This window comes from Hemicordylus capensis, chromosome 2, assembly GCF_027244095.1.
Source record: "Hemicordylus capensis ecotype Gifberg chromosome 2, rHemCap1.1.pri, whole genome shotgun sequence".
Taxonomy (NCBI): Eukaryota; Metazoa; Chordata; class Lepidosauria; order Squamata; family Cordylidae; genus Hemicordylus; species Hemicordylus capensis.
In genome coordinates, this window is record NC_069658.1 from 159,101,597 (window position 1) to 159,128,690 (window position 27,094).

Consider the following 27,094-nt stretch of genomic DNA (forward strand, 5'->3'; position numbering starts at 1 on the left):
CTGTAAACTGAGCCATGCAGTCATATTGCCGAGCGCACCAGTTTTATTTTTAACAGCCACTTGTATGCATTTCAGTGTGTTTCTTTCCTGCCTCCTCAGATGTCCTCCTCCTGCATTCTGCTCCCAACAATCTCCCACCAACCTCATTTCAACTCAGCTGGATAAACCCAAGAGATCGTTTGTCTGGGCTACACTATCAGGGGTGATGTGCTGACGGTAAGGCTTTTAAAAATACCTCTATTTTGGAATCAAAACGGAAGGATAAAAGATAAGAATGCCAACATCAGGACTGGACACTGTAAATTATATACTGAAAAAAGAATTCCCACCCACCCCCAGTCAATTCTTCAGAATGTATTAAAGTTTAAAGAACTTAATGCTGATATGCCTTCATGACCTTTGTTAACTCAGGAAAGATATTAGACAGACACGATATATATATTTTAAATAAATAGTTAACTAAAAACAGGTGCCAAGCATTGAAAAGACACAAGCTTCAATCCTGAGGAAAGCCCACTGGCACTCACATAGCCTGTATGAAGGACTGGTAAATTTGGGTCTAGAAAGGACCCAAATTTACCAGTCCTTCATACAGGCTATGTGAGTGCCAGTGGGCTTTCCTCAGGATTGAAGCTTGCGTCTTTTACCAGTTAACAGGGTCTGATACCAGTTAACAGAAGTGTAGAAAAATCCTGAGTAGAATTAGCTGGAATCTGTAGCCTTCTAATAGTGCATCTGTAGCTTTCCCACAGAAGTTCCTCAACAAGTTTGCAGAACTGGAAGCGAGAGAGTCGCTTTGAGACTCTAAAAATGGTATTTGAAAATGGAATTTTAGTAGACAGAAAATAAACCAGAGCATCAGCCAAGCAACAAAGTCACGACTACCACTGCAACAACTACTGTGTGGTTGGTCATGTAAACATTTCCAAAAGGGATTAATGTTCCCAACTAAACTCTTCAGAAATGCAGTAAAGTCCTTAGTGAAAGCGCTGAGAAATGTTTCTGAGGACTGAAAACAAGTATTATATCAGACTTGCCCTTGTCACCTTCAATTATTTTGGAGTATCTGTTTCTATCTGTATTTAATCATCCGGATAAAAAACTACACTGAAGGCTGTTTCCCCAACTGTTCCTTTGGACACACTTCTGCATGATGAACACTATGGGCCTCTCCAGATGGAGGGCTTTCCCCCATGACCTTCAGTGGGTTCTTTCATTGAACTATGTGGAAGAGAGCAATGGAGTTTCCACATGTAGAATTTCTAGTGGGGTGTTCTTTGTATTCATGTTACCACTAGGAGCAAAACATTGCCAGTTGGTCATCTGAACTTGTCACTTTCTTTGTCCCCACCAAGTCTGGCTTTAAAAACAAAAATTACGTTCTGTTGTCATACACTTTTCTCACTTGAAGTGCTTCAGTTTTTAAAAAAGAAACAAAACATTTGTTTAAAAACATTTGTGAGATCTTAAGAGTCTCCTACTTCTGTAGGCATTGTTGCCGCTTGTTAATTAGTCACTTTCCGAAATAATTTCCTCCTACGGGAACCTTCCCCTTTAATGATTTGTGCACACTTTCCTGGAACTAAACCCTATTGAATAGAGTAGGATTTACTTCCAAGTAAGATTGTGCAATGCTACTGAGACACAGTCTTAGATTGTGCTTTTGGGGAGGAGAGCTGGTCTTGAGGTAGCAAGCATGAATTGTCCTCTTTGCTAAGCAGGGTCCACCCTGGTTTGCATTTGAATGGGAGACTACATGTGCAGTAGTAACATAAGACATCAAAAAACTTGTGGGCGCGCACACATGTACACACCTTAGAGGGAACACTACATTTGAGCACTGTAAGATATTCCCCTCAGGGGATGGGCCTGATCTGGGAAGAGCACCTACATACTTGCATGCAGAAGGTTCCAAGTTCTCTCCCTGGCATCTCCAGATAGGGCTGAGAGAGATTCCTTCCTGCAGCCTTGAAGAAGCCACTGCCTGTCTGTGTAAACAATACTGAGCTAGATAGACCAATGGTCTGACTTGGTATAACACAGCTTCCTATGCTCCTATTACTACCCTTTCCCCTTTTTAAAATGTTATGTTTTATTAGCATTCTTGTGATATAGTGTAACTACTACTGTAAGACTTTAAATGTATGAAAAATAAACATTCACTTGCTCTCCCCTGAGCATAGCCACTACTATGGTAGAGACATAGTAAGAAAAAAGGATGGGTCCTCCAGAGCTACCTGCTCTATTTAGGTTAAAGGTTGTGCCATTTAGTCAGTGTTGACTCCTGGCAACCACAGAGCCCTGAGGTTTTCTTGGTAAAATACAGGAGGGCTTTACCATAAGTGGCGTAGCGGGGAAATGCTTGATTAACAAGCAGAAGGTTGCTGGTTCAAATCCCTGCTGGTACTATGGTACTATATTGGGCAGCAGTGATATAGGAAGATGCTGAAAAGCATCATCTCATACTGCACGAGAGAAAGCAGTGGTAAACCCCTCTTGTAAGGTAAACCCCTATCAAGTAAACCCCCACCAAAAGAAAACCACAGGGCTCTGTGGGCGCCAAGAGTCAAAACTGACTTGATGGTACGCTTTACCTTTACCATTGCCATCTCCATCTCAGTATGAGAGGATGCCTGTCAGCATCTTCCTGTATCGCTGCTGCCCGAAATAGGACTTTCCCATAGTCTGGGAAACTCACCAGTGGGGCTTCGAACCAACAGCCTCCTGCTCTCTAGGCAGGTTACTTCCCCGCTGTGTCATTAGGTGGCCTTACCTGGTCTATTTAGCCTGCCAGAAATATGGACAGACACATCTGTTCAGTTAAGAATATACCAGCAGTTCAGATACAATATACAAACAGCTCACCACAAATCTCAGCGACAGAAGACAGCAGAGATGGTACGATTGCTTTTCCAGCTAGATGAAGGCGATCAGTCCTCAGGAACACAAGCAGGCCTCCTAAGGAAAGCTGGCAACCCTTACCACAATTGTCTTTGTGCTTTTGCACCTTTCCCCTTCATCGGAACCCTTGTCCAACCACGTCACAGCTTATTTACAACTTGTGTACAACTTGTTTACATGTTAGCTGATTGGCTATAATCTAGGTATCTCAGTTTAAGGATACTCCAAACTGGCTATTCCCTTTTATTCACAAGTCCAGTTTGTGACTTTAGTAGCCTTATGGATTCCCCAAATTTGTCTGATTTTTCTTTACATCAGCTGTATGACTCCTGTTTTTGTTTTTCTGTGTCCATGTGGAAATCCCCCATGGGGATTGGAAGGTCTAATACTTCCTGAACAATGACTACCTGCCAGACAGTGTGGAGACATCTGTGAAAGGACGTTATCTCTGACTAACGGTTACAATGAGTTGAAAAGAATATAAAAACAGGCCTTCTGTCTCTCTTTAACGCCTAAAACCTAGGCCAAGGCAAGCTAAGAGTATTTTTTTCCTAATCTATAAATCTTACACTACTTTAAAAAAAGTTAAAATACTTGTGGAGGGAACACAAATAGGGAGCAGAAGAGGAGACAGAGCCACACGGAGGGTAGCTTCTGTCCCCAAAACACATGATTTGTATATAAAAATAAGGGTGGAGGCGGAAGATCATAACAGTGATCAAACTGCTCTAGCAGATTCATGCACTGAACAGGAACAGGTCTCGAAGACTTCAAGGCACCTCCCAACATCAAAATTCTATGATTCTGTGGCCTTGGTTTAAAACAAACAACATACCCTGCAAAGAACAAGGACCAGTATAAAGTGAGAACGGAAGGTGCAGAGGGTGAGAGCATGCCCTTCAATATGTCCCCACCAGAAAACCACTCCATCTTGATGTGTTTTAGAAAACCTAAGTAACTCCATTTTACTTAGAAAACCTCAGTTTGACTTAAAGTAACCCCAGCTGAGCTCAGAGCCATCACGGCCTCTCATGATCAACGTCATTATCTCTCTCCACTAAATTGTATCTATGAAACTTGGTTCTCACAAGATTCTCATTGTTCTTTTGCTGACAGTTAAGAAAACAGGATGTAACCAAATAAGGAGTGATCACCAGATGAACAATGAATCATTCGCATGCGTACTAGATACTTAGTCCACCATTTTGTTGCCACGTATACTATGTCTAGGGTATCAGCATCATTCAGATTGTTTGTATAAATGTAAGATGCACCTATAACCAATTTGTAATCAGTTTGAGAGCGTAAAGCCCTCTGATTACCTGTTGCAACTGCAGTGCAATAAATTGCCTCAAAAGAGATTCCCACTGTGTCTGTTTGATTGGCTAAAAGGCGGACCCAGGGAAGAACCGAATTCACATCAATCTCTCACCCAGAAGTTGTGCTAAGGTCTGCTTTTGTTTATTAGGCCTGTTTTTCCACTAGGATTTTTGTGTCAGAATAACTGAGTTATGTAAAAAAATGGGTTTTTCATGGAAGTATCAGAAATGGCTCCCATTTGGATTAGGGAGGTGCCTGAATCGTGATTCAATCAATATGTTTGCGTGGGGGGAGCACTTGTACCATGTGAGGGGTGCTGGGCGGGGTGGAGTGCCGCCACCAGCAGGAAGCTGTGGCGAGCGGTGGAGGAGCACCACCTCCTCTCCTCTTTTAAAGGTGTCTGGGCTGTGCATCGAATCGGTGATCAAATAACAATTAATGCATATCCCTAATTTGGATCCCCTGCAAAATCTCCTGTAACAATTAGTGCTCATGATGAAAGACACCTCCACTTGGAAGCAACTTATTCTGCAGCTCTGCACTGAAACAAGCAGAAGGGATCCAGTTTCCTGCCATGGGTGATCACTTGGGTGCTGATAGTACTGGCACCTCCCACATCACATTTTGAAAGTAACAGGCACTAGGAATGGCTTCGGTACAGTCTGAAAATACCTTTGTTGGTTATGTGGGTCAATGTATTCTCACAGTCCTCCCATTTTATGTGTGGACACTGTGGAAAGGGTGATGAGGTAAAAGAAGCTCAGAAGCCAATATGCAATAGACACTAAAATGATGCCACTTAAAAATAGAGTTTATCTTTACTTGTTTTCTTCTTCAGGGAACATAAAAGCAAATGTTGTCACTTGGAATTCTATTATGCACACAGACAAGAGAGTTTGTCTCTGTTTCTGCAGCATATTTCCCAAACTTGACATTTGCGGTATAATTCTATTTATGAATGAAACAGTGGTTACCACCAGATACTTAATATAGCACTGTAGTCCTTTTAACAATCCCACAGTACCCATCTCCATAGGCAAGAAGAAGTCCCAGAAGCAAAGCTCCTACTTCTCCTGGCTACCAGTCCTTTAATTAGTTCTTTCCCATCCCTCCTACTGACCTTTTAATTAGACATTTCTTTGTATTTCCAATCCACTGCCAGCCCATTAATTAGTTCTTTCCTATTTGCAGCCTGAATAATCCCATTGTTTGCTTGGTTTTCTAAATTATTATTATCAGTAGTTAGTCTGTTGTTTATTAGCACCTGTTAAATTGTTAATTGGCACATGTTGCTAACTGAGCACAGACACCTTTTAAAGTGGTGATTCTCTCATATTTAACAGGGGGAGAGCAACTGGCCCTATCCAGCTCCAGCACAACTTACTTACAGTGGTGGTTGCTGGTATCTGCATTATGTTTCTTTTCTTTTTAAAATTTATTGTTCTATTTATATACACACACACATATATATACCCCGCTTATATAAATCGGTATATTATATACCGATTTATATACCGTTCTCATATTTAGCAGGGGGAGAGCAACTGGCCCTATCCAGCCCCAGCACAGCACATCTCCAGTGGCTGTTGCTGGTATCTGCCTTATGTTTCTTTTTTCTTTTTAAATTTAATGTTCAATTTTATACTGCTTTTCATTAAAATTATCTCAAAGCGGTTTACAATATAATTAAAACAATGTATAATTAAAATACAAAAGTACATATAATATAAAAATATCATCTCTATTTACAAATTTTATATCCAATAATAATACATAAAACACAAAGCAGTAGCAGTAAAAACAATACTTTCATTCAAAAGCCTGGGTGATGAGCTACATCTTTACTTTCCCCCTAAAAACTGTCAAGGAGGCTGTGAGCCCTTTGGGGACCATCTTGTTTATGTGCCATTTGTTTTTCCATGTAAACTACTTTGAGAACTTTGGTATTTGGACAGTATATAAATCTTTGTGGTGGTGGTGATAGTAGTAATAGTAGTAGTCAGGGATGTGCACGAACCTGTTCGGAGGCTCTTTTACAGGCCTCCAAACAGGTTCGAATTTTTTGGGGGGGTGCTGAAGTTTGACACCGGGGGTGTGTGTGCTGCTTTAAGGACAGGGGAGGGTCCACTTACCCCTCCCACTGCTTTCCCCCCCGCAGGCACTCATTGCCGGTAAAAACCTTCAGGGTAGCAGCGTACCTCCCTGCCGCCTCTTCCTTCTCTTCAGCCGGAAGTGGCCAGAAGTGCACACGCCCATCTGACATGCACGCGCGCACACGCGACAGGCACACGCGCACCCAATACTTCTGGCCACTTCTGGCCGAGAAGGGGGAAGGGGCGGCAGAGAGTTACGCTGCCGCCCCGAAGTTTTTTACTGGCAATGAGCGCTGGTGGGAGGGAGTGGCAGGAGGGGTAAGTGCACCCTCCCCACCCTTAAAGCGGCACCCGTGCTGAAATCGAACCACCCCACTGCAGTTCCATGCATATCCCTAGTGGTAGTGGTGGTAGTAGAAATAGTAGTATGGGGAAGAAGAAAAAAGCAAGCTGAATCAAATTATCCTATTATTTCAGGGGAGTCAGTGAACAAATGTTATAAACTTTGGTCTCTTGTCTTTTAAAGGAAACTCTTGTCTTTTAAAGTGTATAGTAAGGAATGTACATTAGTCAAGCATTTTCAGGGAAAACAACCTTTCATGTTTTGTTAATCAGAAGTCTGTCCCTGTGGGGATCCTGTGGAGTGTGTCGGGATGGAGCCAGAAAGAAAAAGGAGGGAAAGGAGAAGGAGAAAAATGGAGTTGTTTCTTGATAAAGCTTGGTTACACAAACATGAGAGTGCTTTTGTGGGAAGCAGCTACAAAACGAAGTGTTTTTATTCCTTTACTTTCACTCACCTTAATGGTGATTTCCCTCACTTTCCTCTTCTTGGTACTCTCCATGTTGCCCACCTGAAATTCATTTTTTATGTTAAAGAAATCTCCCTCAGGACCCACACATGAACCTTTGCATCCATATCCAGGCAATAGCAGCAGCAAGTGGCCAATCCCGTTTTCAACAGAATTTTCCTCTTTAAAAAAGCAAAACAAGAAACAGCAACAAAAAGGAACTCTGGTCTGCATAGGACAAATACTCAAACAAATGACTCAGAATCTGTTTATATTAGCCATTTGGGGACAAAGACCACTGTATGTAAGCAACCAATTGTTGCTTGAATGAATCGCAATAGCCCTTTGGCAATGCAATGTATTCCTATGGCCATCTGGAAGTACATAGCTAATGAATTCCACTGGCCATTCTGTGTCATTTGTTTTGGAAAGGTCTTCTTGCCTGGTCCCAGAATATAGTGTGGCTCCTTTGTTTGTTATATTACATATTTACTAGCCGACCCCACACAGAGCATCTGTGCGCTCTTTGGGGCTGGTGGTTCCCCCTTCCCCCCACCTTCTGCCCCAGTATCCCCTGCCCACCTCCTCTAAGCCCTGCCGGGCATGGAGCAGCTCTGCCACCAGTCCAGCCGGGCTCTTCTTGGTGGCACGGCTTTGCCACCCACCGCCCTCCTCCTCCTCTTTGTGGCGGTCCATCCGCTGCCTCACCGCAGCCAGCCCAGACCCGCTGCCGCCTCCTCACCACATCTGGCCCAGGCCGGGCCCACCACCTCCTCCTCTTGCTGGTGGTGGCAGCAGCCGCCTCCTCCTCACCGCCGCCACCACCTCCCAACCACTGCCAGAGCTGCTACCACCTCTCCGCCGCCCGCTTCTGCCCCCTTCTTTCCCCCCTCCCGGTGACCAGGCCTGGGCCTGGTCCTGCCTCCGCCGCCACATCCCCACGCATCCCCACATCCCCACACATCCCCACACATTTCCGCCCGCCACGCACATCCGGCCGGCTTAGAGAAATAGTTATGTAGATGTTTGCATTTATATCCCACTCTTCCTCCAAGGAGCCCAGAGCGGTGTACATGGTTATGTTTATACTGGCTATCTAAAAGCTTTGGGAGGTTTCTACAAGTTTTAAATCACTGACTTTATTTCTGTTTACTGACAATATAATTATGCTAAATAACTTTTAATGTAATTATTCCTATTTCTTCATGGATTGTCTAATGCAAGGGCATTTGAGGAAAGACAGTGTGCAGCATTTGCTCCTTATTTGGATTATCTGCCTTTTAGTCCAACTCTTGTAATCGTCAAGTGTTATGGATACATGCATAGTTCTAATGCTATGTAACTCTTTTGGCATTCTGCAAGTCATCACTAAGGCTATTTTTAGAGAACATGTGCATCAACATACTCCAGGAATCAGAGCAACTGAGGTCTGGCTGTGGCAGACCACAGATGCTTGATTGATGTTTGCTGCTGTTCCTTAAGCCCATGTAAATGGAAATTGATCTAATGATTGTGAAGGAGGGAGATCTCACCTTCTTAAATATGGGTGCAATGTGTACAGAAAAGACTCCTTTTAAATGCTGATCAGAGTCTCTGACTTTAAGACTTCATTTCTTTGTAGCTGGCAAGTCACATAGCCTGTTTCCTGCACCTGACAGGGATCCCTGCAGATAGTGTCACTTATGGTCTTTAAACCAGTCTACCACTAGGTAGGTAGGGTAGATAGGCTGTTGGAATTGATCCTCTGTCTCCTAGAAAACATTGGCACATTAGCCTTTCTGCTCTTTGAAGTCAGCAGGGAGGCCAATCATTGAAGCATCTGGCCCAGCAAGGGAACTGACCTCACCATGGGGAACAAGCCCAACCCCCAGCATCTAAAAAACCCCAAAACAAAAGCATAAGATAGACATCAGCAAGTGTCACTGGAGGTACTGTGCTGGGGGTGGATAGGGCCAGTTACTCTCCCCTGCTAACTTGGCAGAGGCAACTGTTTAACATGGTGATTCTCTTTATTTATCAGGGGAAGAGTAACTGGCCCTATCCAGCACAGTACTTCCAGAGACTGTTGCTGGTGTCTATCTTATGTGGGGTTTTGTTTGTTTGTTTTTAAGATCGTGAGCCCTTCGGGGACAGGGATCCATCTTATATTATTTATCTGTGTAAACCATTTTGGAAACTTTTGTTGAAAAGTAGTATATAAATATTTTGTTGTTGCTGATCACACAGTAGGCTGCACTACAGCTGCTGCAGGGTGTTTTTTGGACTACAAGATATGCAATGGGTAAAGCATTGCAAAGTGTGACAAAACAGTGCAATGGTTTAAAACTGAGAGTAAAGTGTTATTCAATGTGTCATTGTAGGATGGTGGCCATTCATATTTTCCATTCACTGCAACATGTTTTCAAGGCAGGACTGTCCATATTCTCTTTGAAACACATTTATCTGCCCCTCCTCCTGCTCCATTTGGGCCAATAGAGTTGCGAGGGGGTGTGTGTGTGACGTGAAATGTTTTTTGTAACTTCTCGGCTGCCTTGCACAAATCCGCCAGCAGGGGGAACTGCTGTTCCAAAATAAAAATCCAACTTTGTCTTGTATCATTCCAGTTTTGCACAAGAAAAATCAGGGGGAAATTAAAAAAAAAAAAGCAGGGAAGTGGGGTGCTTGAGGAGATCCTTTGGAGTGACAAAACAAGGGAACTGCTTATTGGAGGTGGGGTGGGGGATGAAAGAGAATCCTGTGGTGAGCCAGGAAGGGGGAAAGACAGGAACCAGCATGCCTCCAGATAAATAAATAGATAAATAATTAAATTAAATTAAATACAAGGGAAGAGGGGGAGGGGATGGGAGCTCCTCCAGTGAGGTCTGTGGGATTGCACAGAAGTAAATGAATCATAATTCAGTTCAATGGGCTTCCTTTTAAGTAAGTGACTGTTCTCTCTCCCTGCCCTTTTCCTTAGTAAGCAAGTGGGATTGCACAGAAGTAAATGATTTAGTTCAATGGGCTTCCTCTTCAGTAAAAAGTGCACAAGAAAGGGTTGGATTCAGAAATCTGATCAGCTGCTCTCCCCTCCCCTTCTGTGTTGACAAGCTCAAGTTATATTAGAAGCAAGCAGAGGAGGTGGGAGGTGTGGGGTTTGGTATCTGTGGGGAGGAAAGGAGGGGAAAGCCAAGATTTCTCCATGCCTGTTCCTTTCCCTGTGGCAAGGAGGTGGAGGGAGGAAGCAAGCACAGGTGGGCGAGGGGGCAAAGAACTGTCCATACTGCCACATGCAACAACACATAAAATGTGGGGCCAGGCTCCCTACAATGGAAAAGTACAGCTACTTTCCTGCAGCGCATTTACAATATTGTAGGGCAAAAAAGGCTTCATTGAAATTTGAATCAAGGCATGGGAAATATGAACGGCACCCTGTTGACAATGTGGAAACACGGGCAATACGGAGGGGCACTTAGTGGATACGTTGCGAGTACGTTGCAGCATGGAATGTGGAAAACGACCATTAACACCTTTTATTAGCACCCATATGTGAATCGGAAAGAGGAGAGAAAGAAAAGCAAGTTGCCTCTTGTCAGGATTATACAGGATATGGTCAAGCAACCCTGGGAGAACTTCAGGGCCATCCTTAGGGTGGGGCCGAGCCCCATGCTGGGACAGGCCCCACACTGGAGCAGTCTACCCTGCGGGAATCTTTCGTTCTCCCCCTGCCCGGCCGTCCTGTAGTGCCGCAGGAGCACTGTGTAGTCTTTCCTGCTATTGAAAGGCTCCCTGCCGGCTGCTACAGCTCCCTCACTGCCCTGACTCCCAGCTGTTTGGTGGTGGGTGGTGGTGGTGGGTGGGGCTTCTAGAGACCTCCTGGCCTGCAGGCCTTCCTGAAGCTCTCCTTTGTAGAAGCTCTCCCCAGTCCCTGATTCCCACTCAAGAGCCCCAGTAGCAGCCCAGCAAATACAGAGCAAGTAGCGAGGGCAGAACCCGGGGTGAGTGTGCAAGGGTTCAGTTACATCCCCTGCTGTGGATTTATATCCAGATTGCCTGTTCTCAGTAGCAGAGTCAAAAAAAGGACTATCTTCCCTTTCTGCTGCTGCTAGTTCTCCTGTCCAGCAGCAGCAGCAGCAGCAGCTGCCGCCACCTGATTCCTTCTCCTGGAATCTGGTGCTCCTTCCCTGCTCAGGCCAACATTTGAAAGTACAACAGTACTGTAGTTTTAGAGCAAGCGGGAAGCCTGGAGGACCACGATGGAGGAGCTGAAAGGCAATGGGAGATGGAAAGAAGCCGGCTGTGAGCTTGTCTCCCTCCAGGAAACAAAAACATAAGAAACCCCAACCTTTATCTGTTTAGTTTGTTTGTCTGTGATTTGTTTCCCCTGTCAGAGAAGCAGAAGCCCCACCCCCATGTGATCTCCATTTGTGTGTGAGTGAGAGAGGGAGATGTTTTTAATAAATCATTTTCAAAGTATAAGTCAAAACTGTTTGAGTACTAACTTGTAAGAAAAACCCTCCCCTTCCCAACAATATACCTTCTTGTAAGGAAATTAGTCAGTACAAAAGTATTAAAAACTCCAAAAAGAATAAGAGGGAAGAAAAATGCTCTAACAAAATGGATTTCTTCTTGTTCCTGCCTTGGTTTACCAGGTACTGGTTGTTGTGTGTTGCTTATAGCTCTAATCTGGTCTCTGTGTGTTTGGTTTGTTTTCCTTATTAAAATATTTATCTATTTTAGCAACAAAGTTCTCAAAATGGCTTAAATAGCAAAATATATGAGAAAATGGTTCTTTCTCAACATGTTTCTACTTATAATTTGATTTGCTTTGTGCAAATCGTATATAAATAACTTATTGTCTTTTTCTGCTGTCCTGTTTGAAATCAAATTGGTGACTTTTTCTTCTGTAGTGTATAGTCACACTATACACTGTAGTGTATAGGGAATGAGAGAAAGCATGGGGCCGGAAGGAAGTCAAGTTTGCAATCCAGAAGGTCTGAGTGAGAACTGTGAAGCAAGGGGCATATGTTGTGCTCTCAGTTTTTTTCCTTACAAATGCACTATCTGTCCAAGCTGGTTGGACATGTTTAAAAACCTCACTCACACACACTACTCACATTATTTACATAGTATGTTATCAGTCAGTACGATTCTGTAATCATATATTTTATTCATTCATTCATTCATTCATTCATTCACTTGATTTCTATACTGTCCTTCCAAAAATGGCTCAAGGCGGTTTATTATTATTATTATTGTTATTATTGTTATTATTAATAATAATTTGATTACTCTGTTTACACAGAGTAATAATAAATAAATGACATATTAACTGCTAAGGAGGCCCTCCACATGCTGATTCGCCCCTAGCCCCGCACCCCGAGGACGGCCCTGGAGAACTTACTCCTGGGGTAGTTTGGTCATCGGTATGGTCCTCCATATTATCCTGCTAATTGATAAAGAGAATCTTACCAAACATCTGATGGAGAGGAATAATGAAATGGTAATCCATATCCACCCTTCACTTTGAGGTAAAAAGTGACATGATTTAGAAGTTCTGTCCTTGTATGGAGCCTGTCTGCATAGTATTGCTTCTGTAGTCTCTGTAAACCTTGGAATGGAATGTTTGAATTGCAAGGCAATAGTGAGATCATAAATATGTATTCAAATAGGACATCAGCCATCACAACTGTATTTATGAATTTTCTGAATACCATATTATTCTTTTAATATTTTCTTTTCCCCCACCCCAGGGACATCAGTGATCAGCTGGAGCTATGGTAGGTACCTTCAGAAAGAGATAAAATAGTTGTGTTGTAAGATGCAACCAATGAAGTGGAGACCTAGACTTTTGTTTCTGGTTCTTACTGAGGTGGTAAACCCATATGTATATGGTACTTGGCTCCATCACAACGAAAACATATTCCTGCACATAGGAAAATATGTGCAGGTGGGCTAGAACTCTTCTCTCTGATATGCCACTGGTTCACGTGGAGGGAATTTTTGTATGGAAGGGCAATCCATCATGCAAGTTGCAGACTGCAGTCTTAAAACACAAACACACGTCTATCACCTTAGTAAAAACTAGATCATGGTCTGAAAGAAGGATGGAACCCAGCTAGAAACTGGATTTAGATCAGGGCTGCTCAACTTTGGCCCTTGTGCAGAAGTTGGCCTACAACTCCCATAATCCTTGGCTATTGGCCCCTGTGGCTGGGGATTATGCGGGTTGTAGTCCAAAAACAGCTGGGGGCCCGAAGTTAGGCAGGCTTGATTTAGATGGTGCAATGTAAGGAATGTACCATGTAGTGCCAAGGTTGAGCTGAGTAACAGTCAGCTGTTAAGACTCTTTTATAGGCCCTTTCTTAAGCTTGAAGTACTTAGACAAACTGTGTGATATATATGGAAGTTTATTGCTGCTTCTGCATGTTTTTATCCATGTATAGTTTTTGTATTTGTATATTTTATATTTTAATATCAGATTGTTTTTATATTTTTCGCTAAATTACTTTTAATTCATTTTTATTATGTGTTTTAACTTTTGTAAACCGCTTTGTGGTTGTTTTTAATGAAAGGCGGTATATAAATCTAACAATAAATAAATAAATAAATAAAAACCCCTTCTCATCTGGTAAACAGGGAGCCCCGCATGCTCCCTTGTCACAGGGGAAGAAGCTAAGACTAGGGCACTTGGATTCTAACATATGGTGTGGTACCCAGGGCATAGACGTTTTGATTTTCAGGTGTGGTGGGGCACTGAGCCAAACCTGGGAAAGGTGCAGGCTTTTTAGTTTATCTGTCTGTATTCGATTTCTATACCGCCCTTCCAAAAATGGCTCAGGGCGGTTTACATTCAAACAAAACAATTAAAATCAATTAACAATTAAAAACAGATACCATAAAACACCATCAAACAATTTACAGTGAAAACATTCAAAACAGTTTAAAAACCCTGGAAAACCAGGTTGCAGCAAGTTAAAAACATTTACAACAAATTAAAAACCCTGGAAGGCCAGGCCAAACAGTTTTGAGGGCTCTCCTGAAGGCCAATAAGTCCTGCCCAAGTAGACACAGTGCCTGTCTGAATTATGGGATGTCTGAAAGCCAGAACAATAAGTCCTGGTCCCGGATTCCTCCGCCCTGCTCCGTGCCTCAGGTAGCTGCACGGAGCAGGGCTGCCCATGTAGGCACATGGCGGGGAGGGGGGTGCCGAAGATGGATGGTTTGGCCATCTGGTGGGAAAGTAGGTTAAGAGTAGCTTTCCCTCGCGCCCTCCCAGCCTGCTCCTGGCGATCGTGAGAAGCATCTCATAGTTTATGTTTCACATAGACATAAAGGGGTTGCCACGTGAAGAGCTTCCTCCCCTTCTTACCTTTAAAATAACAACACACAGCAAATGTGTCCACCACCCCTCCTCAAGTTGACATCCATTGTGGTGCCTCGACCTGTGGGGGAGACCCTCCTCCAAATTCTGAGATAAGCAGTATGGAAGAAGGAAGAAGAAGAACAAAGGACTTCTACAAAGAACAAAGGATCAAGTAGAAATACAAGCAGAGATAATACATAGCCGAGTGCTCACAGTCACTAGGATCCAGGTTAAAAAATTAATCAGGATCAGTGAGCCCCACCATTTCAGTATAATTCTGGTCAAACCGTCCCTCACTAGTTATTTGCCTTGGTTTAAATGCTGGTTCAACTGAATGGTTTGACCAGGATTGTCCTGAAATTCTGCATCAGTGGCACTCTCACCCCTGCCTTCACACCCCCTGGCAGCCCCAAATTCTCTTTAGTATGTCCTAGGTGGTATGGTCGCCGCTGGCCCTCACTGTGACCCCTGGGAGCCTCCAGTGGAGGTGGGGTTCCAAAGGCCTTTAGGTCCAGGCTCCAAAATTACCTAATTCCACCTCTGTTCTGCATTCTCACAATTCGCCCCATGGGATTTGCTGATCTTGATCAACATTTTAACCAGGATCCTTGTGGTTGTGAGAATGCAGCCAGTTTAAACTAAAGTAGGTGACCGGCGTGTCCTATTCATTTAATAACTAAATAGATTTTATGAAGTGGGTGGCCATGATGCGGAATGATTGATGTCTAGACATTTAAAAATGCATACCCCTTTGGGCCATTAACAATGTTCTGGCTTTCCCAAGTGCTTATCAAGTCCTCTTTGTGTCCTCTCATCTTTGATAGGGCAGGAGGCAGAGAGCCCCCCCTGGTCAGCACAAGCACTGTGAAAAGTGCTTCAACCGATACTGCCAAGTTCCCATTGAATCCACTGTCTCTTGTGTGGTGATCAGCTGCCGGTCTCACTGTGGGGCTGCCTTCCATATGTGCAAAGAGGATGAGCATCAACTTCTGTGTCCTCTAGAGCAAGTCTCGTGCCTCAACTCCATTTATGGCTGCCCTTTCACCATGGCTCGTTTTAAGATGGCGAAACATCTCCAGGTCTGCCCTGCTAGCGTAGTTTCCTGCTCTATGGAATGGAATCGCTGGCCAAATGTGGATGCTGGAGCCATTCTGCATGATAACATTATGAAGGAAGAACCCAGTGAAGAGTGTCTGGATGTGGCCCTAGCCCTGAGAGATCAGGAGGCTCTCTTCAGGGTACTAAAAATGGCTGAACTTTTCCCAGAATGCCGAGAGACTTGTACAGTTGAAGAAGAAACTGCGGCTGATGTTGAATACCTGGAAGAAGGAGCTGCTGGAAGAGGCGCTGCTCAGTCTGAAGCCAGTTGTGCGCAAGCAGCTGAGCTCAGCCAGCTAGAACGTGAGAATTTAGCCAAGGACAAAGAAGGGATGGACTTAGCTGGTTACAAAACTTGGGAAAACATGTTTAGCAAAGAGTTTAGCTCCTGCAAAGTAACTGGCTCATTGGGAGACCAAGAGAAAAAAGAAAGTGACAGCAGATCTCCAGACGCAGGACAGACATCTAGTGGCAATGTGCAAGGAAATAAACCAGAAGAAGCGACCAGTCTGGGAGACGGTGAAGAAACCCAGCTTCCCCCTCAAGTGAATTTAGCAGCAGAAAAAACAGGCTTAGCTCCATGGCAAGATGGTGTCCTGGAGAGGCTGAAAAAGGAGGTTTCAGTAGGAGATTATAATATGTATCTGGTGCACCATGGAAGGATGCTCATCCATTTTGGTCAGCTAGCTGCTTGCACTCCCAGAGAGAAAGACTTTGTATATGGAAACTTAGGAGTTCAGGAGGTAAAAACTGTGACCACCTTCAAAGTACCAGTCAGCTATTGTGGCAAAAGAGCCCAGCTTGGGGACCCTATGCATTACAGAAAGCCAAGTGAGAACATATCTGTGGACACTTCAGAGTTGGAAATAAATGTGGACGATCTCCCTAAATCCAATGTAATCAAGACAACACTGTTGTGTGCCCTCGAGAAGGAGCTGAGAGGTCATGAGATCTCTGAGACAAAGACTACTTATGGCCTGTATGTGGACTATGGAACACAGACACACAACTTTGCCATGGAGCCTTTCTCCTCAGCAGATGTTCTAGCAGACGTTCTAGACACAAACGACCCCCCAGCTCTCCATTTACAGCTTCAAAGTGAGAGTGTAACCCAAAGGCACAACAAAAGCAGCTCTGCTTTCACATTCTCTTGCAACCACTTTTTCAGGAGGGATGAGTTTCCTTCACATTTCAAGAATAGCCACAGTGATATCCAGTCCTGCCTAGATGGATGGTTCCAGCGCCGCTGCCCACTTGCCTACCTGGGCTGTACCTTTGTTCAACATCCCTGGTGCCCTTCCGGTCAGAGATCAAAGGTCATCTACAGCAACCACCTCAAGGCCTTTGCTGTCAGGCCAGAGGTTGACCCTATACTCTCAAAAACAAAGAGATGCAACTTAGTTGGAAATAAGCGAGGGAAAGAAATGGATGCTCTGAGCAGCCTTCCTTTGGAGATCCTGAAGTACATAGCTGGATTTTTGGACAGTTTCAGCTTGTCTCAATTAGCACAAGTGTCAGTACTGATGAGGGACGTCTGTGCTACTCTGCTGCAGGAGCGGGGGATGGTCTTCCTGCTGTGGGAAAAGAAGAGATATTCCCATGGGGGCACTTCTTGGAGAGCCCGCAGAAAGGCAAGTGATGGGAGCACTTCAGGGGGAGAGCTGGTCTTGTGGTGGCAAGCATGAATTGTCCCCTTTGCTAAGCAGGGTTCCACTCTGGTTTGCATTTGAATGGGAGACTACATATGTGAGCACTATAAGATATCCTCCTTAGGGGATGGGGCTGCTCTGGGAAGATCAGCTGCCTGCTTGCATGCAGAAGGTTCCCAGTTCCCTCCCTGGCAGCATCTCCAGGATAGGGCTGAGAGAGACTCCTGCCTGCAGCCTTGGAGAAGCTGCTGCCAGTCTATGTGGACAGTACTGAGCTGTCTAAGGCAGCTTCCTATGAGGGCATCATAGCATGACCCCGACAAGTTGGCTAAAACATTGACCCTGCTCTGTGGCCTTTGGGTTATGCACAGCATAGGGCTCTATGGTGCCCACAAAACCTTCAGTGGCTTACATACTGCACAGTGAGCTGCACCCAAGAGGGATGTGGCCTCCCTGCTTGCAAGGCACTTACCAGCCTGTCATTGCACCTAGCGGAGGTGCAGGCGTCTCGGTGCTAATGGTGCTTTGCGTCCAAGCAGCTGTGCCTGACTCCCACTGGGAATGTCGGGAGTCGGGCGGGGCTGCTCTGCCGCACAGCCTGTGTTAGCCTGGAGCCTCCTCTGCCTACACCAGGAGTGGCGGCAGGCGGTTCAGTGCCCTGCAAGCCGCAAGCCTGCATCCCTCTTGGGCGCATGGCGTGCTGCACAGTAGGCAAGCTGGGGACGTTAGTTGAGTTTGCACTGCCAAATGTGACAAGTGGGCTTGTCAGGTTGCAGGACCTGGCCTGAAGTTTCAAGGTTTTTAACTAAGACGGGGTTCTGTAAGGAGGATTTTTGGCTCAAAACCTGGAGCGATTATGGGGTCGACGAAACTCTCCCTGCAGCTGACCCTTTCCCATTGCCTCTTTTGTGGCAGCAGCATGCTTCCTAGCAGCAGGGGCAGATTACGCTCTTTGCCGCTCGTAGGCGGTCAAAGATTTGCCGCTCCAGCGGCAAGGGAGGAAGGAGGGGAGGAGTTTAAATCAATCTTTTTAATGTGTGAAACTGCCGCCGTGCACAAGCGCGGTGGCTAGAGCTCCCTCGCACCCACCTCCCAAATTATGACGGCGGCGGGTCGGGGCAATACAAATTTATGGGTGTGCAGCATGGAGAGAGTGGCAATACCCCTCCTAACTCAAGCCCGCCTACCTCCCAAATAACTGCAATCGCCCGACTTCGGGCCTTTCTGCGTGCACGTGCACAGAAAGGCCCGAAGTCGGGCGATTGCAGTCATTTGGGAGGTAGGCGGGCTTGAGGGTATTGCCGCTCTCTCTGCGCCACACGCCACACACTTGCAAATTCGTCTTGCCCTGATCCACCGCTGTCATAGTTTGGGAAGCAGGTGTGAGGAGCTCTCGCTGCCACGCTCTTGCATGGCAGCAGTTTTAAACATTAAAAACAGTTTTTCATTGAACAAAATTTACCTCTGGGGGAATTTTGCCGCCATAGGCAGTCGCCTCTGCTGCCTCTTCCTTAATCCGCCAGTACCTACAGTAGCAGTGGCAGATACTGCCCCCAAGGTTCCTAGAACAATGTTATGCGGTGACATGGCATTGTTCTTAGCAATTTCTGGGGGTGGGGGAAATGGCAGGAGCAAGCACCATAACTGGTGAGTTCTCCTCCACCCTGTGTTGCCATGTGAATATGGGATATTGAAATGAGGTGGTGTATTTTGTCTCAGTATTAGCTTTAATCTCCTCCTCAGAGCCAAAAGAATGTGACATTAGAAGTGTCTCCAACTAATTAGGGATTGTTCTTACCTCTTTAAATTGTTGTCAGATATCAGGATGAGTGACCAGAAGCATTGGGTGGAAACTATTTTCTACTTGACAGCAGTGGTTTGTAGTTAGTTACAACCTATGGTGTCTTCCCTATCAACTTTGCAATGCCTGGACTGATTTGAACCAAATTTGGTGCAATTGTAGGGACACATAGGGACACCTCATGGTCTAGTTTGTGATGATGTCATTCACCCCAGTTCAAGATGGTGGAGGCATGAACGTTTGAGTTGCAAGTGAACTTGTGAACTGTGAACTTGTGAACTGCCTGACCAATTTGAACCAAATTTGACTTGTGAACTACAGTTGTAGAGACACACAGAGACACCTCGACAGCATAGTTTGTGATGATGTCATCCAATTCAAGTTGGTGGATGTGTGAACATTTGAGGCACAAGTGGACTAACTATTGAAACTGCCTAACGCAGTGTTCTTCATTGAAAGGCCGTGGGACCGTTGGTGGCCACTGTCAACCCTAAGTGCGCGCCCCTAATTGTTTATTGGACCTGTGTGAAATCTCTCCAGAAGCGGAATATTTTGCACAGTCTCTCTGGCACCATGTGGAGACAACCACTCCCACTGTGCAGTGCTGTGCCCTGCCCAGCATGGGGGCTCCTTTGGGGGGGAACTAAGCATTCTTGAGCCTTAGACACTCTTGGAAGGCATACTCAGAGTGCTGAGAAGTGTAGCCCTTCCCAACACTTTCCTGCTAGAACTCTTAAGAGAGGGCTCTGTCTTTCATAAAGGGCCCCTCCCAGCACTAAGAAAAGCACTGTACTGTGCAGAAGTCAGCACTGTGGGAAATGGCTCCCACATTTTAGGTTTTTTGAAGTGGCCCCTGCTTGAAAAATAGTGAAGATCACTGGTCTAACCGATCTGAACCAAATTTGCTACAGTTGTAGTATCACATAGGGACACCGCATAGGGACACCTTGTGGCGTAGTTTGTGATGATGTCGTCCACCCCATTCAAGATGATGGATGCGTGCACGTTTGAGGCGGAAGTGGAAACCAATTTGGACCAAATTTAGTACAGTCGTAGACACATAGGGACACTTCAATGGCATAGTTTGTGATGATGTCATCCATCCCAGTTCAACATGGTGATGCATGACTATTTGAGGCAGAAGCAGACTAACGTGTGAAGGTGGTAATTAATCAATTAAGATTATAGTGAAAAGAAAGTGGGCAGATTGGTACTTACCAGAATTTCTTTTTAAAGTCTTACTGTATTTACCCAAATCGAAAATGACTCTGAATTTAAGACTACTTTCTTAAAAAATAGAATTATACCTGCATTTACTTTAAAGGAACAGGTCTCTGAATTTAAAGTGACCTCCTGCTTTCTAATATAAAAAATTTGGGACAAAGCTAGTATTTTATCCTCCACTTCCTACTTCCAGTATTGGAGGAAGACTAGAGCCCTGCTCAGACATTTAAAAAAAACAGTACTATACATGCATACAGCACCTAAAGCACACCCAAAGTCTGACTCCAGTGCGTCACTCACCCCCTCCACCTTGCTGCTTAAGGTTACAGACGCATTTGTCTGAAAAGGGGAAGGCTATACTTGTGATGCAAGGAGCTTCTGTGATCGGCAGACTGGATCGCCCCATTTGCCCTCTTCAGACAAACGCCAGTGTAACCATAAGTGGTGAGTTGGAGGAGGTGAGTGATGCATGAGGGTAGGACTTCTGTGCTGCTTCCAGCACTGTAAGCGTGTACAGTACTTTGTTTTTCTAACTTCTGAATGGGGAATGGAAATGGAATCAGGGTGACAAAACAGGGGAGGGGGTGAAGATTCGGTTCTCCTCATCTGTGTGCTCTTTTTAATGTTAAATTATCTTAAATGCATCATTGGCCCTGACATGCTTAATGTTTGTTTACTATATAGCAGGTAAGGGGTGTGTGTGTGTGTGTGCGCACGTGTGTTGGGGGTGGGGTGCCTGACAGTTTTGTGTTAAAGTCCCCTCTCTCACAGTACCAATCCATATCCCATTCCGCTACAGCTCCTGTTAGTATACCAAAGTTAAGGGCATTGGCATCCATGATGCATTGATTGATTGGATTGGATTTGGTTTATATGCTGCCCTTCCAAAAATGGCTCAGGGTGGCTTACATCAAAACAATTTAACATAACATCCCACTCCCTATGTTAACAGGGCAGACATATGAACAGCAAACATAGTGCTCTTGGCATGGTTTATCCCTAAGAAGGGATTTGAACTAGGATTTCTTACATTCAAGCTGAATTAGACCTCCACTTTGGAAGGAGCTTGACATGTTGTCAGGCACTGATTTTCTTGCAGAAGAAAAACAGTTTTACATTAAGATAACAAAGCACTATAAATGTTTAAATCACATCTGCTGACATGATGACCTCGGTGGGGGTGGGAGAGTCTTGCAGTGGTGCTGCTGTGGATGTGGAAGGAGTGATCAGTGATGCCTCTGGGGAGGACACTAGTCGCGCTGCCAGCACGACTGTAGTTTCTCCCTTGGTGGCAAATGTGCTCTTGTTTCTTATTCATGGTTATTGTATATTTGTTTCTATACTAAATTTCTTTTTAAAAGTAAAATAAAATGCTGTATGTGTGTGTGTGTTAAAAGTAAAATAAAATGCTGTGTGTGTGTGTAAGAGAGAGAAAGAAAGAGATTTGGACCAACAAGTAAAATGCAACCAAAGTGAGAATGTGAATGGCTGTGACAGCTCTGGCTTTTAAACGCTGCACAAAGGCAGCCTAAATTTTGTTAACAACATAATGCAAATGTACATATGTTTGCTCCATTTGTTCTGCTTCTGCTCCCCATGGGGTGGGGCAAACGGAAGTCTTGCCCCCTGGAAATGCTGCTCAGGCTCCTGGCTTCGAAGATTTCACCAGGCATTTCATCTACTGCGCTAAAGGCTGGAAATGTGCTTTATTAAAACAAAAGCACATTTCCAGGACTGTGGCCAATAACAGCTTCTGCTCTTGCACAGTGTGACTTTAGAATCTGAGAATATGCACTGTGTGTAGTCCTACATTACCTTCTGTTCACTAGAGAGGTCAGTGAAACAACAGTAATGATCGGCAAGTCAGGCATTTTCAGCTTTTTAAAAACACGTTTGTTCCTTCCATATCCAGCTTTCAGCTCATATTCCTCTTTATGTTTTTCTTGTTTTTAATGTTAATCATGTGGAAACATTCTGGTTACATTGGGAGGAGTTGTTTGCAGGACCTCAACATTTGATTAGTTAACTTTGACATTCTCTTTTCTTTGTTCCTTGTTTATAACTCCTTGATAGGTCTGGAGATTTAGCAGCCTGTTCTCCACCATTAACAACTGGCAGTTCAGTGACATCTCTTCCATGGCGGTGCATTTAAAGACTTGCCCTTTCTATGACGTGGAACTCAAGAAGGACCCTGTTTTGCTGGCCAGCATGTTTTCACCTCAAGAGCAAATAAAAGAGGGTTTGGTCTCCACATTCAGACGTGCAGCTGGTCCAAAGAAACTTCAGAAAATATGAAAGTGATCTCTGGAGATGAAGTGTTTTCGTTCCTGGAAATAAAGTGTCAAGATTTCTGCAGTTCTCTCTGACATGTCTAATACTTTCTTTTAGTATTTAAACAGAAAAATCTTGGCTGCATATTTTCAGGCTTGAGATCTAAATGAATGGACTTCAGAAAACTGAGGGTGTGATCCAGAATCATTCAGATCAGGGGAACTTTGCTGCTGACATCAGAACACTATATGGATGCTCTCTCAAGCACGACTGGTTTTTGAATTTGAATTAGATTTTGAATGAGTGAAAACATATTGGAACGAGAATATGACATTAAAATGCTGATTTTTTAAAAAAAAATATCTAGCAGGTAGAGCAAATACCCAATCAGCACATGACCGATAATGTCCAAAGCAAAAGTAATAGAAAATACATGAGGCACTGGTAACATGATTTCCTCCAATTTGGCAAGTACATGAGACACTGGCAAAGTGAATTTCCCATCTTTTGTGCTAATTGGCTTTCATAATGCCCAGATACATGTGAAAGTGTGGCTTGGATCATGACTTTAACTATTTTTTTATTATTAGTACTAGCCATTTTTAAACTATTGATTCACAACATGCTTTACAAACTTATGTCTGACTCATCCTTCCAACAATCTATTTTACAAATGGGGACTAGTGACTGAATTACAAGGTAAACTTAGGGTCCCCAATCCCCTTACCTTTTGTGGAAGCCGCCTTAGCCACAGTTTTTAGAAGGCTGTGTGATTTGGCTAAAATTGGGGGAGACACACAACATGGGCTTTTGAATAGACCCTACCCTTTCCCCATTCGTTTCTCAGCACTGAGTATAATATGCTTTGCTACTGCTGCTATATTAACTATCTGGTTTTGCTGGATCTCAGATTGACTAAGGCAGAACTTGGGTGCCTACCTGCCTTCCTTGAGTTGTGGTTTGTTTTGTTTGTGAGATAGTGTTGAGGTGAGAAATGGACAGTGGCAGCTCAGTGTGTGTGTGTGTGTGTGTGTGTGTGTGTGTGTGTGTAATATTTTCTTGGTGATTGTTGTGAGATGAGTTCCACATCTGGCCTTGAGACTCTTGTGCTTCACATACTGCTCTGGTCTGCTCTGCAATCTGCATTCTGCATTACAAGGTGTACTTAGTCAAAATGTGGCTGAAGATGTTGTTCTAGTTGAGCTTATGGTTATGCTTGCTGCTACAGGTGCTGCTGTTGTTAATGGTGTTGCTCCTGGGGAATTGGCAAACACCCCTGACCAACTTTTGGGCTTGTGAGGGGAACTGGCAAGCAGCCCACCTCAGAATAAATTTGTGCAAAACTGTGGTCTCAGAAAGAACGGTCAGAGTTGAAAATTCAAAAATAGAATCAAGTTTATTTGGGGGTTTTAGGGGTAAAGGAAAAGAAACAGTGATTAACTGGCAACATAATATTAACGAATAAAACTAACAAGACTAACAAACCAATAGGACTAAGTTACAGCTCACAAAGAGGCAATTTGGGTTGAGATTTGAACTGAGTTCACTCAAGGCTGACTTGGAGAACAGCTTTGGATTTTAGAGAGGGAGAACAAGAGAGGAGGGGAGCAAGAGATTAGTGATACCTAAGTCTGTCTGGTGAGTGTGTGGACTCTTGTCGCTCGACTGATATCGAGGGACCTTTCTCCTCTGAGACAGGCAGGAAGATGGAAGGCAAGAGTGGGACCCAAGCACCAAATGAAGATCCGGGAGCCAGGCACAACCCAAAGAGCGTGTGATCTCAGGAGACCTGTATCTTGCAGCCAAGTGTGCTGTGCAGATTGGGCTTGGGAAAATGGCTGATCTGGAGGCAACAAACAGAACGGGAGGAAAAGTCCAGGGAAGGCAAGATGGAGTGTCCAATGCCCAAACACACGAACACGCAACTGGTGAATCTGAGGAAGAGGCACACTGATTGATTGTGTTTTGACTAGAAATAGACAGCATCTTGCCCTGAGGTGGCATGCATCTTTCTGTTGATAAAGGAGACAATATGGATGGACAAAGGAGTTAATCCTTGTTCTGTTTAACTTTGCTGGGTGTGCTCTTTCAGCATAATAGGTGAATAGGTATGAGAAACCTGTGTGGGGCAAAATGAAATGGGTGCATCAGAGCTTAACTCACGTTTTCAGGAGGCTTTGGGCATGTCTAGGAATGTTTTAACAAGCTTGCTTCCAGTGCCCCGAGCCAGCCATTCTCACTTTGTTAGAGAAGGAGATAAGCTTGTTACCTCTTATCTGTTCCTTCCTGCTTTCACATTCTCTTGCAATCGGATGGAACTGATATGATGGACCAACATAGGGGGTGAATATTTGGCTAGTCCTTGAGAAGAATAGCGCTTAATTAATTTGTGACTACTCTGGCTTCCCCATTGCCCTCCTGAAAGGCAATAAAGGATAGGGATGTGCACGAACATGTTTGGAGGCCCTTTTACTGGCCTCTGAACAGGTTCGAACACTGGATGGGTTCGAGGTTTGAAGGAGGGTGTGTATGTGTTACTTTAAGGGCAGGGGTGGGTGCACTTACCCCTCCCCCGCTCCCCCCCGCTAGCACTTGGTTTTGGTAAAAGCCTTTGGGGCAGCAGTGATCTGATGGGCCAACATAATGGGTGAGTATTTGACTAATTCTTGAGAAGAATAGTGCTTAATTAATGTGTGCCTACTCTGGCTTCCCCATTCTAGGGGTGTGCATGGATCCAGCTGGCCAGGTTCGGTTCGAATCCAGACCGGACTCAAACCCATCTGGGCCAGTTTGGTCCCAAACCCCTTTGAACCCTCCCCGCCCGGTCCAGTCGGGGTGTGTGTGTTCGCGAATGTTTTTCTGTTTTTTAAAAAAAACCAATCTTTTTTTTACCTTACTCCCTTCTGAGGAGTTGCTGGAGGTGGCAGGGTGTGTGTGTGTCCGCAGAGGTTCCCCCTCCCCCCGCAGGCTTTCTATATGCCCCCCTCTGGCCGGTTCAGTCACTCTTCAGCCGGTTTTCGGTTTTCTCTGCTTGGTGCGGCGGCCATTTTGGAGGCCATGCGCCTGCGTGATTGGCCTCTGTGTGCCATGGATTTTATCACTTCTCACATTGTTTTTATTAATATGATCGCACTTTCCAAGCTGAATGCATAGATGTATATTTCTGTAATATTTGTCCAGTTCACATTTTGGTTGTTTGCACAGTATGGATAGATAGATAGATAGATATACCCTGGTTCCACATCAAGCAAGGGGTCTGTTGGCCAAATGCCTTGATGCCCTCCAAAACCCCAAGGGGGAGGATAACCTTTGCAAGTCCAGAATGCATTGCAATGGTAATGCTACTAGCTGCCCTCATTTGGATCAATGTCCCAATCCCTGCCACCACACCATATCCACACAGCAACAGGGTGGAGGTATTCCACTGCTGGTTATAAAAAGATGGCAGCCATCCGTGCAGAGAAGTGTGCCTGGCTGCTGCCTCCTCACTGTAAAAGCCAGCCACTACAAGGGTATGGAAGAGGCTTCCTTTGGTGATGGTGGCTTGGAACAGGGATTCTCAACATTGGGTCCCCAGATGTTATTGGACTTCAACTCCCCAAATCCCCAGCCCCAGCGGCCTTTGGTTAGGGATTATGGGAGTTGATGTCCAATAACATCTGGAGACCCAACCTTGAGAATCCCTGGCTTGGAGTGCTTCTCAGCATCTACATTGGAGGGCAACATCTGTTTTTCAAATTTAATTAGCAATGTAATGATGCCCCCACCATAACAGTCAGTTCTTTGGATAATTTCCTGCCACACTCTGGTTTCTTTTCTCTGCCTTGAATGCATGCAGCCTGAGCATATACCGAGCCAGGCGGCAAGAGTGCCCAGCTCAGGGAAGATCCCTCAATGCACCGTGCTCATTACATGGTGAATTGTGGGATATCCAGAGGCCAGGATGCATTGTACTGACTTCCAGAGACCTGCGCTGCTTCACGCAGTGCAATCTGTGTGTCCCACCGACATGGAAGGATCACCTGGAGGAAAGGTAAGTTTGCATAGCCTTCCCCCCACAGCTTCCTGCTTCCCAGCTGTGTGAATAGCCTTGTAGTCTGAATTGGATATTGACAGTGGTGAAGCTGAAGGCCTTCAAGTTGAGTTACTAATGCTGGAGGCAATCAAATTGCTAAAGTGAAAAGACTACCTTTACCTTAGGGACATTTTCCTGTTTCCTCTTCCCAAGAGAGTGTGACAAGATATCTGAGACACAAAAGACTGTTGTGGCCAATGCAAAAAGGATTGGAACACTTTAAAATATCTTTTTAAAAGACTTTATTTTTGCATTTTTCAGATAACAAGGAATTGTAATAAATTACTGTTGGTACTGAAAAATAAGATATACAGCATTTTGATTCTGACCATGGACATTGAGGAAATAAAACAATGTGATCCACCTAAATTATTTCTTAAATAAATATATATTTCATTTTCCAGCAATAAATTACCAAACATGTATTGCTCTTAATTGTTCTGATCTTGCATAAATTTTTTATTTTCATCAGTAAGGTAAAAAAAGGAAGCCATCTCTCTAGGAACTACGGTAATTTCTACATTGCAGGCTC

At 44.5% G+C, this 27,094-nt stretch overlaps 1 protein-coding gene across 5 annotated transcripts; it reads left to right on the forward strand.

Annotated features, from left to right (window-relative positions):
* Positions 1–94: 94 nt before the first annotated feature.
* FBXO40 (F-box protein 40) lies at positions 95–26,997 on the forward strand. 5 transcript variants are annotated; one of them, XM_053302891.1, is made up of 4 exons: positions 95–216; positions 12,832–12,858; positions 15,269–17,173; positions 22,290–26,997. In XM_053302891.1, the coding sequence occupies exons 2-4, from the start codon at positions 12,856–12,858 to the stop codon at positions 22,509–22,511; spliced, it is 2,130 nt and encodes a 709-aa protein (XP_053158866.1). In that variant the 5' UTR covers positions 95–216; positions 12,832–12,855; the 3' UTR covers positions 22,512–26,997. The 5 variants fall into 5 exon arrangements, with proteins under 5 accessions (XP_053158866.1, XP_053158870.1, XP_053158869.1 ...); XM_053302894.1 differs by lacking the exon at positions 95–216 and adding an exon at positions 4,314–4,350; XM_053302893.1 differs by lacking the exon at positions 95–216 and adding an exon at positions 11,000–11,076.
* The last annotated feature ends 97 nt before the right edge of the window (positions 26,998–27,094 follow it).

What these genes read in the sequence shown, in the direction of transcription:
- FBXO40 (XM_053302891.1), top strand. An exon ending in CTTGGAGAGCCCGCAGAAAG is followed by an intron (nt 17,174 to 22,289) that starts GCAAGTGATGGG and finishes ACTCCTTGATAG; the next exon opens with GTCTGGAGATTTAGCAGCCT.